Below are 11,649 nucleotides of genomic sequence, written 5' to 3'. Positions count from 1 at the left end.
CACCATAAGGAGTTTAACAAAGCGGGCGCGTATGACGAGTGCACTGGGTAGTAAGTGGGGATAAGCACGGGGCTTGGTCGAGTCCAAGCTTCCGGTTAAATGATGAATACAAAAAATTAAACGCTGATCTTTGCGCCGGGATTGTAACGAGGGAACATGATAACAGTCCATAACTGACGAGACGGAATGCTGGTGACCGTACAAAGAGAAAATACATCACACAGCCTTTCTCTGGAATTTTTTCTTTAAGCGCTCGACGTTAACGTTAGTATGCGGTTCCCAAGTAATACAAGCATAGTCAAGCTTAGGCCGAATCAAGCGCTCATATACCCGACGCTTTACATGTGGTGGTGCATCTTCTGGCTTGTGTCAAAAAAACATAGTTTGCGAAGAGCAGCATAGCATGTGTTGGCAATACGGCGGTTCCAGCTTGCTTGTCAGAGTGACACCTAGGTACTTAAACTCACACGTGTCAGTTAAGGGTGTAGAGTCTATGAATGAGGAAAATTTGAAAGGGCTAAGACGCTTTGTGACGCGGAAAAGCACAGTTTTGTCACAGTTCAGTATCATACCTCCTTCGTCACACCAGGTAAAGATATTATTGAAGGCCATGATAAGGACAATTTGTTCACCGGCGACATGAATATTATTATAAAGAACGCAGTCATCTGCGAATAAGCCAACCTTTATTGGTTCATTGATAACTGCGACTAAATCATTAACGTAAACAAAGAACAAAAGTGGTCAGCGGACACTGCCCTAAGGCACCGCTGATGATACCGGAAGAGTGCCTGATTTTTTCCCCGTTGATTTGAGCATATTGCCTGCGATCATTTAAGTAGGTGGAAACCCAGCAAATAAGAAAATTCTGAAGGCCAATCATATGTAGCTTCTGGATTATTTGTCGTGTGGAACGCGATCGAAACCTGTGCTGTTCATGCCAGATCATGCAAACTTGACCCGTTCTGTCTAGAGTATTTACTTGTGGTGACATTGGAAAGAAATGCTCATGCGGGTAGGTGCAGTTGTGCAGTCGTACTGATAGCATTGAAATAAGCAGCACATAGTCTCTCGAACATTAATCGTTTTATTGACGGCTCATTCCAATTGTGGTCTTATCGCCGCTAATAAACGGAGAGAATCAGCGCTATTTATTTGTAAAAGCACTAAAAGAGATGAATGTTCATAAAAATAAATAGTCATCAACGTAGCTCTTGAATATGTCATGCTCCAACAGTCAACGTATTGTTCATATCTGCAAATAAAAAAAAATGAATCAATACACTCAGTAAAGCTTGCAAAGTCTGACTTTGTTGACGCAACTGCACAACGATCGAGGTGTCCCTGCCAAGGAGAAACTAAGACCATAAAGCTTTTCCACCCAATGCTTACGCAAAGGTGCCTGCAGATTGATAGTTAAATATCTGCAATAAAAACTTATAAACACGGAGAACGGACCCTAGCTAGGCGCGGCTTCGAAGTTATGGAATAGAGGAGGTGGCTGTAAAATGCTTTAAAGTTTCTTTTCACAAATAACTCACAGAAGTTCTTCTAAAGAACAGACATCTCCAGTTTACAAGGACGCGCCCACAAGAGTCTAAATCTATTTTATTGGACAGATCTTCAAAGTAACGTGGCAAAAGAAAATGACGCATTCCTGATGCTTAGCTAAATAAGGTTTATGAACGCTTGGTTTGTTATCACATGTGGGAAATTATATACGTACGGGGACTTTTTCGGATTTCGTTTAGAATCAATCGATATTGAAGGACAACTTACTTGCCTTTTGCCGATTACCCACCTTATTTATTTTGCGTAAAGCTTGCTTCGTACGCGGCCCATCGAATTACAGTGTAGGTGAGACAAGCTCATCATTGAAATATGTTTTCGACTGTGCACTATTACGCTATCTGCAGCAAGCGAAGATACCAAACTTAGTGGACAACTGGCCTCTGTTCTCTTGTTTACTGTTAAAAAAAAGAAGGGTTGTAGAAAATTCGAGGTACCATATGTACTCCAGCTACCTCGGTTTTGGTTGTTTGACGCTTGGTGCGTCTTGTCATGTCTCTGAGAGAAATTTGTACATGGTGTCGTACTAAAATACAACAAAACTAACGTGGGAATGAATACACGATTCATGGAAGCTTGTAATACTTACGGTTAAGTGTGAGGCGATATTCGACTTTCCCAGTTGGCGCACAAGTGCTGTTAAATTCTCTCCAAGAGCCTAGAGGAGTGAGAAACGACCAAGAGACCACAAATATTATGCACATTCACAGTGATGACGTAATTCGGCTATCAGTACCACATTCTTGGGATAGTGGATCACGTACAACGTTCTCTTCCTGCTGGGAACTGGGTCATTTTGTCTTGACTCCATGCTCTACATTGCCCTCGAAGCCCAGAAATTTGATCTCTTATATGGTGTTAGGCTGCTGAGCACGAGGTCGCGGGATCGAATCCCGGCCACGGCGGCCGCATTCCGATGGGGACGAAATGCGAAAACACCCGTGTACTTAGATTTAGGTGCACGTTAGAGAACCCCAGGTGGTCGAAATGTCCGGAGTCCTCCACTACGGCATGCCTCATAATCAGAAATTGGTTTTGGCACGTAAAACCCCATAATTTAATTTTTAATTTTTTTGGATCTCTTATACTTGCCATCAATGCTTTATTTCTGGCCTATCTTATAAACTGGTTATTCGACTGGCGTCACGCAAGTCAATTTATACAAGGACGTTGTCTGGAGATTGTGTGTTTACATGCTTGGAGAGAGCTTACGTGTTCAAGTGAAACGTCACATATCGCAGCATGACATCCTCCTTGTTCATTCTCAGCCAACTCGTAAAATGCAACAACTAAATGGTGCGCCTTGCCTGCCAGTTGCGAAAGAGATAATTGGATTTCAAACGCCACCGTCTTCACAATGGGAACTTAAAGTGCGTAGTGGCGATGATGTGACTGTAAAACAAACTGCTGCTTCAGCGCGAAATGGGTATTCTGGCTTTTGTAAAATGCAGTGCCACGTAAACCGCTGATCTAACGATCGAATCGAACGCTGATTAATAAATGGGTTAATTACATTCCTTGACTGCCTCTATCGCCCACACCCTGGCGGCCCTCCTATCATTGCCGCTTCGCTTCGGGGACCTGTTCAGCAGCCGCTCGCTTGGCGTTCCTCTTTATTTCGGTTGCTCGTCCCTTCTGTTCTTTCTTGCGTTCTACGGCCACGCGTATCTCGATGGAGCGTCGCTTCACATCCCGCCTTGCCGATTTGAAAGGCATCGCATACCTCTTTAGTATCTGCAGAGACTTTGTAGTCTTTCGCTTGATACTTGCGAGAGCCCACTGTTGTATCTGCAAGTAGCCTAGACGCAACATAGTGCAGCTAGCGCAAACAAGGTGCGTCTATCTGAGGCGCGCACACCCGTACCGGCGAGTGGAGCAAGGACAAGAAGCCCCAAACGACTAGCGGTGTGCGAACGGGTGCATGGGAGTACGCGCGCATGCGCGTGGAGCCAGGAATGGACGAGCCAATAGTGGCCAGCGAGCGGGCACGACGGGGTGCGCGCGCATCGGTGTCAAACTCTGTGACTTCGGATGGCCTCACGTTTGACCTTGGCTCCGACTAAGGAAAGAAATGCTTCGCTTTAAAAAAATTGTGGTTCTCCCGTAATCGAGAGGACATGTGAGCATATAATGACTACCAGCAAAGGAGATTGGTTGGGTATGATACTAGCCACAATTTTAAAATGGGTGTAGTGCATGTTCGCCACGGCACGCCTCCCCCCCCCTCCTCCCCCCCTCCTCCCCCCTTCCTCCCCTTCCCCGTATCACACCGCACCAAGCCATACTGCGCACTGGTCCATAGGGATGCATTAGTTTCGTGTCACAGACAGTTTCCAGACAATAAGTGACAGTTTCTTGTCACTTATTGCAAGTACCTCACGGACCGCTGGCGTTGAAAAGAACATAGGCAACCTTGTCTCGGCACCAAAAGATGACAATCAAGTGTATGCCTTTTCTCAAGTGAGATCAAGTGTATGCCTGTATCTGCCTTTTGAACCCCCTCGCTATTGGAAATAACAAATAAAACTTCAGCCTACTAGAAGTTACAGCTTGAGTGACATTGTGAGCAAACATTTGGAAGAGTTCGGAAGCAGTATTTTTGTAACTTGCTTGGGAAGTAACTAGCGTATGTAATGCTGTCTTGACTGGTTGCCCGGATGGTCTCGTTTTTTTTTCTCGCAACTTGCCCGTTTGTTCTCGTTTGAGTGTCCAGATAACGGCTCTGGCTTTTGGCTCAAGGTCACTTAAAGGTCTCTGACAATGGGAGCTAAAAGCATTCCATGCTTAAAAATAACGCTGGAATGAAATGAGTCCGGAAAGCTTGATTTCTGAAGGTGGAAGTGTCGCAACGTATAGCGAAGAAAACGCCATGAGCGCATCAATAATTCGCTTTTCTTGTGTGTGCGATAGTAACCGCAGCTTTCCTTTCAAATATTTTTGGGCGCACGTTCAGTCAGCGCACTCCATATGGGATCACTATACGAACAAAGCTAGCTGCACTCACAGCCATGATCCGCCGTCATAGTTATAAGTGGAGCTGGCTGACTCTCCCAGATAGCCTTGGTAATAATTCCAGGCTGACCCTCCCAGCCTGCGTGAAAGCAATTCTGGCATGTAGACCGAAGAGAATGTTGCCGCAAACTGACGCATGGCGCTTTCCGGTGCGAGAACTGGCCAATCATAAATGTGCCGACGGTGCATGCCATGACGTCACGGCAGGCGCGAGCCTTCCCCACTTCTTGTACTTCTTTTGTACATTTTATGTGACCAACCACTGCACACTATAAAATGTCTAAGTTTAACAGAGAATATATAGAAAACAAACAGAGCTAGAACGCATGCTTACTAGAGCACTCCTCCGATATCCCGACGATTGCCAGATAAAGTGGTCTGCAGGGATCGTCTGTAAAAAGAATAAGTTGAAAAAATCAGTAAGGTTCAGAATCACGGTATTTAGTAGTAATTATGAAGCTGCAGCGTCAGGTAAAAGGGGATCATTTGTACTAGCGCACTTGGGCAAAGATTAATGCTACTATAAAACTATGTAGAGTAACACTATGTAGAGTAACTATTATGTAGAGTAACAACGATGCTGTAGTTGACCTGTGATAATCTTTGTAATCCTAGGAGCAGGAAAAATTACATCCTGTGAAAAGTATAGTCCTGAAACTGATAGAATTTCAACATATACCGTGTCCCATTTAAGAGAGGTGTTTTTATTTTGTTATACGTTTTCCGACCGAATGATAATAAATCGACCAAACATTTTAAGAGAGAACGCCAAGAAAATATAACTAAGTTCGAGGACTTTCCATCTGCGTATTACCCGCAAACCAACATGAAAAAAAAGAAAAGAAAACGTCCATCCTTTATTGTACCTTTCTCGACCCATATTAGTAAGCGTTCGGCGTTCTCTGATGAATCTTCAGACATACCCACCCTATCTACTCAATTATAACGCAAGCCTTTCGTTCCAGAAAAATAGTCTAAAAACATGCTGCAGATCTGACGAGTTGGAATCTGTACAAGCGAAGCTTCATGTGAGTGCACGAAGAGTCGAAACACGAATTTGTGTTTATTGAATGTCCGCGCAAAGTGGCTCTATTCAATGCGGCCCAATGGCTTTATTCAGACATTGTAGGCAGGCTAATGCAATGCCGCCGCCGCTATGGATGCGCGGAGGAGAGCGCCATCCGATGGTGTTGCAACGAACCCAGTGGCGCGCGCAGCGCGCGTCCTCCGCCGTGATTGGTTGGCCCATTGGGCAAGGTAATCGCCAGGCCGCAAGCAGCCGCGGTAACGAAACGCCGCGAGATTCACAAAGCGAACCTTCGCTTTTAATATGGCATGCGTGTTGGAAACAATTACGAAATCGAAACTGCAGTAAGTGGTCTTCGTATCCGATGCCGCATTCTGGAATCTCAGCTGCCTACCATGGTCTGCAACGCATTGAAAGAATATGTTTTATCAAATGCCATGGATGGAAGTTGGAACCGAAGATGACGTGTTTGGGATATTCGATGTTGATAAGGAGGCCTTAGATAGCGACGACGAGTGATGTCCTATACAGTGTGGCTTGGATGCAATAACTTGTCTCTTTCCGAGTAGGAACAAGTCCATAGTTATCTCGCTTATCATAAATATCTAGCGAGCGAACGACGGGAGACATTGCAATTTTGCATTTCTTGAATACGCAAATTTCGGTGCGCGTTACATTCGAGGTCACCGACTTTCTAAATCTCTGGGCGAAAACATTCAGGGTGCGTATACAGAATCGAGGGCGCGCTGAATTGCAATAAATGCATCACGTTTTCCGTTCAATACCTTGCGCCGTGAAATCCATACTTCTCGCAAGTTATGGTCACACTATGACACGAACTATAAATTCAATCTCGTTGCAGATTTATTCATTTGTATACAAATTATTACGCATTGAAAACCTGCAACGAGATAGCCGGTGAATAAGGATTTTACAAGGTGCCTTGTGGCAGCGAAGGCGAATCACCAGAAGGAAAGAAGTGGTTTATTCATGTAAATATTTTGCTTTGTGTAATGTTCGACGTGGGTGTTTTGTCCTCACTGTGCCTTAGTGTAGAACGAGAAAGCCAGTTATCTTTTTTTATGCTTCAAGGATAAATATGCTGCCGTAGGCAAACTTTATTCTTCTTCTCCCTTGACCACTGATGAATCAAGAGAACTAGCAGAGAGCGTCAAGCGGCTGTCTGGGAGCCTACACTTAACAAACACAAAGGAATGGCCCGTGGGAAACAGGCCCTATCGACGTGATAGGCAAGCGGCGATTTCTAGCCGTCGAGCGCGAGGAGAGTAGAAAGGGGGGTGAGGGGGAGTGGAGCCAAGACGACAGCGATCGTGATGATCGGGTATCACCACAAGGTACCGCTAACCGAACACTACTATGTGAGGTCCGGTGACCATGGAGGGCCTGTGTCCCAAGAGTCAATGCGCAAGTGGGTCCCGAAGAAGTATACATATTCAAGGGAGGTTGGCGTGTCGAGTCTAGCTGCCTGACGTCACGCTCCCTCTTGGTCTTTTTTCCTGCCTCTAATATCTTGACGCACATAATTAAGTGCACGGTGATTCTGAAGGCATCCTCAGTGATGTACTTTCTCTGGACTTCGCACCTTAGATAACATGAAAATGCAGGTGTGCAGCTATCTTCAGTTGTTCGTGTGATGCGCGTGACAGTGTACTCCGACTAATGGGAGCGTCGGATGAAATTTTCGAAAATTAAAAACACTTTGCTGTGATGGTCCCTTCATGCAGATGCAAGCAATGTACGAGGGAAACTAACACGTTCCATATTTCTTACGGACAATTATGTATTTCGAAAGCAGGAAAAAAAAAGCGTCGGCCGTCGCTTTCGCGACCTATATTAATGTCGGTATCAAAACTGGCACGCGGAGTTGCTTACCTTTGCAGGATGGTCTGAACATCAGCTCTGTGTGCAGAAAAGAAGAAAAAAGGAAGACGTTTGGCGAAAGTCAGATTACGGAGAGCGTAAAAATAAAAGAAAGCGCTCAGCTAGGTAGAGCGCGTGCCTTTATATTGCAGTTCCAAAAAGAACGACAAAACGATTCATCGCGCGTACTTGGTGCTAGTAAATTTCGAGGTATGCTTCTCGCCTGGGCTTCCATAATTCTTGCTTAAACATTATCATGTACCCGCAACTCTCGGAATGTCGTCCATCTATGACATTCTAGAAGATTCAGGGGCTAAGACGCAACAGAATTCAACACCATGTAAGATGGCTGGCAGGCGCATAATAGGGGAGGTGTTCATGGTGCGCAGCAGGGAACGTTATTTGAGGAATGCCTAATAGTCGAAATTGGAATTCATTGCTCCTCACAATAAACTCAGTCAACTCCAGGGGTGTAAACCGTCGAAGAGACACTACATAAACGCCTTCAGGCGAGAAAGGAATAATTTATTTGATGAATGCGGTATGATACTAGCCCCCTATAAGGGAAAGTGCAGTGTTCAAACGTTTAGCATCACATAAGGAGGACATTTCGCAGCAGTGTGAAGAAAACTTACGTAGCGAAGAAGCATGACACAAGCTGCAACATAAGTTAAAGTATGCACGCCAAGAAGTTGTCATTAGGTTCTGACGTTTCCATTTTTCCTTTTCTCGTGCGACGCGCTCGGCTTTCTAAGCTCACATTATGAAATTTCTAAAGGTCATTTGATTTTTTATGTACTATGGTGTCTAAGGAACTGTTTCGTGTATTTGTTTTCAAAAGAGCGTGCTCTTTCGAAACGTTTGGTTCCAATTTCACACCCTGATAGCCGCGCGGCCTTGCGCTTTGATAAAACAACTATGCGCTTCATCTGCAAAACTATTAGAAGGTTGGAGCACAAGACTAAGCCGAATTTGGTGGTAGAGCGTCGTTTATCACAATTAGTGCCTAAATATTCAATTTCATGTGACGGCCTGCTGACATTTCTACATGTCCATAATGCGTGATACCGCCTTTCTTCAAATCTCTTATTAAAAGCACTTGTCTCGACGTTTCCTCAAAGTGTTACACTGGCAGATGCATGCACCTACCATTCTTGGATACGGTGTCACACTCCTGCAGCTTCAAGTGTTGAAATCGTGAGCGTTGCTGGCAGACCTTCAGTGCTCCGTCAATGGCTTCAATCTAAGGGGTGACCAAATAGGTTGACATCAGTAACTGAATTCATAATTCATGAATAAAGTATACGAGATGGTGCTCGACCAAACGAGCAGCATTTCTCTTTTATGTGCAACATAGCTTCATTTCCCGTTCTTTTCTTTTACAGCGCAGCTGTTAATCCGACTGGAAGCGCTCACATAGGTTGTATGCCAGTTTTCACAATTTCCCGAAAAAAAAAGAGTTATATCAGTCACGAAGTTCGTATTTTGTTACTTAGAGTGCCATAAACGGCAGAAATTTCATATATTAAATAAATGGGGGCCACTTTATATGAGATGTGTATCGACAGATTTACGTGTTCCTTAATTATGTGTTTCAAAACAAGTACGCACTAGTGGCCCTTATGCAATTTTTATGCTCCATACGAGGCACATAGTTGCTTTTTGTTGATTTTTCAGTGAAATATGTGAGGCAGAGTATTTATACTTCGCTGAAGAAGAAAGCCTGCTGTTGTGACTGACAAACGTCCAATGTTTAAAGCAAGTGGGTTACTACAACCTTTCTATAGAGTAACTTGTTCAAGCGCTCCACAGGGCCTTACCAGCGGTACAATGTTTCCCAGAGTGCTAAACCAGCTGTGCAAGACACCAACATCTAATTCAATGAAAACAAATCAAATGTTAAGTTTAACAGGTGGCGAAACTTTCAAGTTACTGGCTTCATTAGAAGCCTTCTAAATAATTACTGAACACTTGTTTTTCTCCACATATTCATGAGTCATAAGGAGTTAGTAGTTGGTTTCTCCAATGTCCGCGGCGTATAAAACAAGGCACCTCCTTGGTATTTGGTGAACGTAAAGGGCACGTTATCGGTAATGCATAGGAAGAAATTGAAGTGCGTATACATATTACAGCTTTGGAAATAAATTACGCGTGCAAGTGCTATGGAGCATTATCAGAGCATTTTACGCACGGCGCGAAATTTAGCACGCTGCCCTGGACTAACTCCAAATTTTACGAGAATGACATTAAGCGAAAATGGCGAGAACGCTATGTAAAATTTGTGTGAAAAGTGCGCATGAGTTGAATACAGCCTTTGCAAAAATATGCTTTATGTAGTGTTTGAAAGAGTTATATGATTATTTTACTCTATGTTTTTCAGTGTCCCAAGGTAACCCTACGCTACGCAAGCTTCATATTTAGCCAACATATGGGGCACGTTGTCGGTTGTCTGCAGGTGAAATTCAAAGTGTTGCGTTATAGTACAGCCTGTACAATTAGTTACGTATTTAGGCGCTCCTAAGCGTGTATAATTCAGTTTTACGAAAGGCGCGAAATGTTGTACGCAGCCATGGGATAACTACAAATGCCATCTGCATCACATTTAGTGAAAATGGGAAGACGTCTATGGCAAATTCCTGTGCGCCGTTGTCTGTCCGCCTAGATAGTGCGCCTAGATAAAATAGGGTTTTGACAAAATATTTATAGTCAATTTTTCAAGGTGTCATTCTGCCGCTGTGTGCAATATAAAAATAAATATGGGGTTTTGCGTGCCAAAACCACGATCCCATTAGGAGGCACGCCGTAGAGGGGGACTCTAGAATGATTTCGACCACCTTGGATTCTTTAACGTGCACCTAAATCTAAGTACACGGGTGTTTTCGCACTTCGCCCCTATTGAAATGTGGCCGCCGTGGCCGGGATTTGATCCCGCGACCTCGTGCTTAGCAGCGTATTACGAAAGCTACTAAGCAACCATGACGGGCGCAATGTTTTGCCGAGACCTAAATTTTCAGGGTACCGATTTCAAGTTCAATGAACGTAAGGGGAATGCCATGTTCGATTTCTTCTGAAAGTTTCACTTTCCTGGCTTAAATTTAAAGTGCTGCAAATAATTACTGAACTCTAGTTTTCTGCTTTTCATGAGTCATGAGGTGTTCGCAGTTTGTCTCCAACCCCGCAGGCCCGGGTTCGATTCCCACTCAGACCGAGATGTACTTAAAATTCTTTTGAAAAGCAGTATATTTAATTCCTTTACAGGAACCTCCCTGAGAAATTTGACGCCAATTAGAGTATATCTTGATGTGGTTTTAACCTTTGCCGTCGGCCATTTTTGGTACCGTCATTCGGTCACGCCGCCGACTACAACGCCGGATTATCGCGTAAGGGGGCATTTAATGCTTTCGCATAAGTGCGCTAGCGCTCCACAGCACTGGAAGTGTGTGAGGAATGCATGTAGGAGGGAAAGAGCGTACCTTACGAGCGGCGCAAAATTGAGCACGGTGCCCAGGCATAGCTATATACACCACCGTTGTCAAATGAAAAAAAAAAAAATGGTGCTGATCACTATGACAAATCTGTGTGTGAATGTCAATGCCCCTGGATGAAATACAGGAGTAGTAAAAAATTTCTTAAGCAAGTGTTTGAATGTGTGGCGCTGCTTTTACAAGCTGCATCTCCCAATGTCCTGAGAAAGATTTTGCGTTACACAAAGTCTATATTGAGTTAAAGTAAGTCCCATTGTAAGTGCAACGTCTCTCGATATTTTAACGTCCCTGGCTTGATTAATAGCGTCACAAGTATTTATTGAACACTTGTTTTTTTTTCTGTTCTTTATGCGTTTATACGACCTTCTCCTCGACCCCTCTATGCAACTGCGGCTGTTACCAGGACTTCTGCGAAATGAGGAAACAATGCTGTGCCGCTTACGCTTGGGCGTCGCATTCACCAATGCATACACATTTTTGATTGGAATGACTGATAGCGCCGACTGTAATGCCTGTGGTGCGGAGGAAACAATAGAACATCTACTGTGCTACTGCCCATCTTTTCAAAACGAAAGACATGACCTCTGTACAGCTCTCAATCAGCTAGATAGAACACCGTTCACCTTGAAGAAGATCTTGGGACCATGGCCTCACATATCGCAGTTACAAAAGGCC

At 44.2% G+C, this 11,649-nt stretch overlaps 1 protein-coding gene across 1 annotated transcript in view; it reads right to left on the bottom strand.

Moving 5' to 3' along the window:
- Window positions 1–1,142: 1,142 nt before the first annotated feature.
- LOC135907788 (uncharacterized) overlaps window positions 1,143–11,649 on the bottom strand; it is a 71,579-nt gene continuing 61,072 nt past the window's right edge. The window contains exons 28-32 of the mRNA XM_070532299.1: window positions 8,639–8,732; window positions 7,502–7,528; window positions 4,916–4,972; window positions 2,159–2,227; window positions 1,143–1,255 (exon numbers count right to left, since the gene is read on the bottom strand). Coding sequence (XP_070388400.1) covers window positions 1,224–1,255; window positions 2,159–2,227; window positions 4,916–4,972; window positions 7,502–7,528; window positions 8,639–8,732 — 279 coding nt within the window. The 3' untranslated portion in view covers window positions 1,143–1,223. The remainder of the gene's footprint in view (window positions 1,256–2,158; window positions 2,228–4,915; window positions 4,973–7,501; window positions 7,529–8,638; window positions 8,733–11,649) is intronic.

Source organism: Dermacentor albipictus, chromosome 1 (assembly GCF_038994185.2).
Source record: "Dermacentor albipictus isolate Rhodes 1998 colony chromosome 1, USDA_Dalb.pri_finalv2, whole genome shotgun sequence".
In the NCBI taxonomy this organism is placed as follows: domain Eukaryota; kingdom Metazoa; phylum Arthropoda; class Arachnida; order Ixodida; family Ixodidae; genus Dermacentor; species Dermacentor albipictus.
The sequence above is the reverse complement of the archived record's forward strand: the minus strand, read 5'-3'. Positions and strand labels throughout refer to the sequence as shown.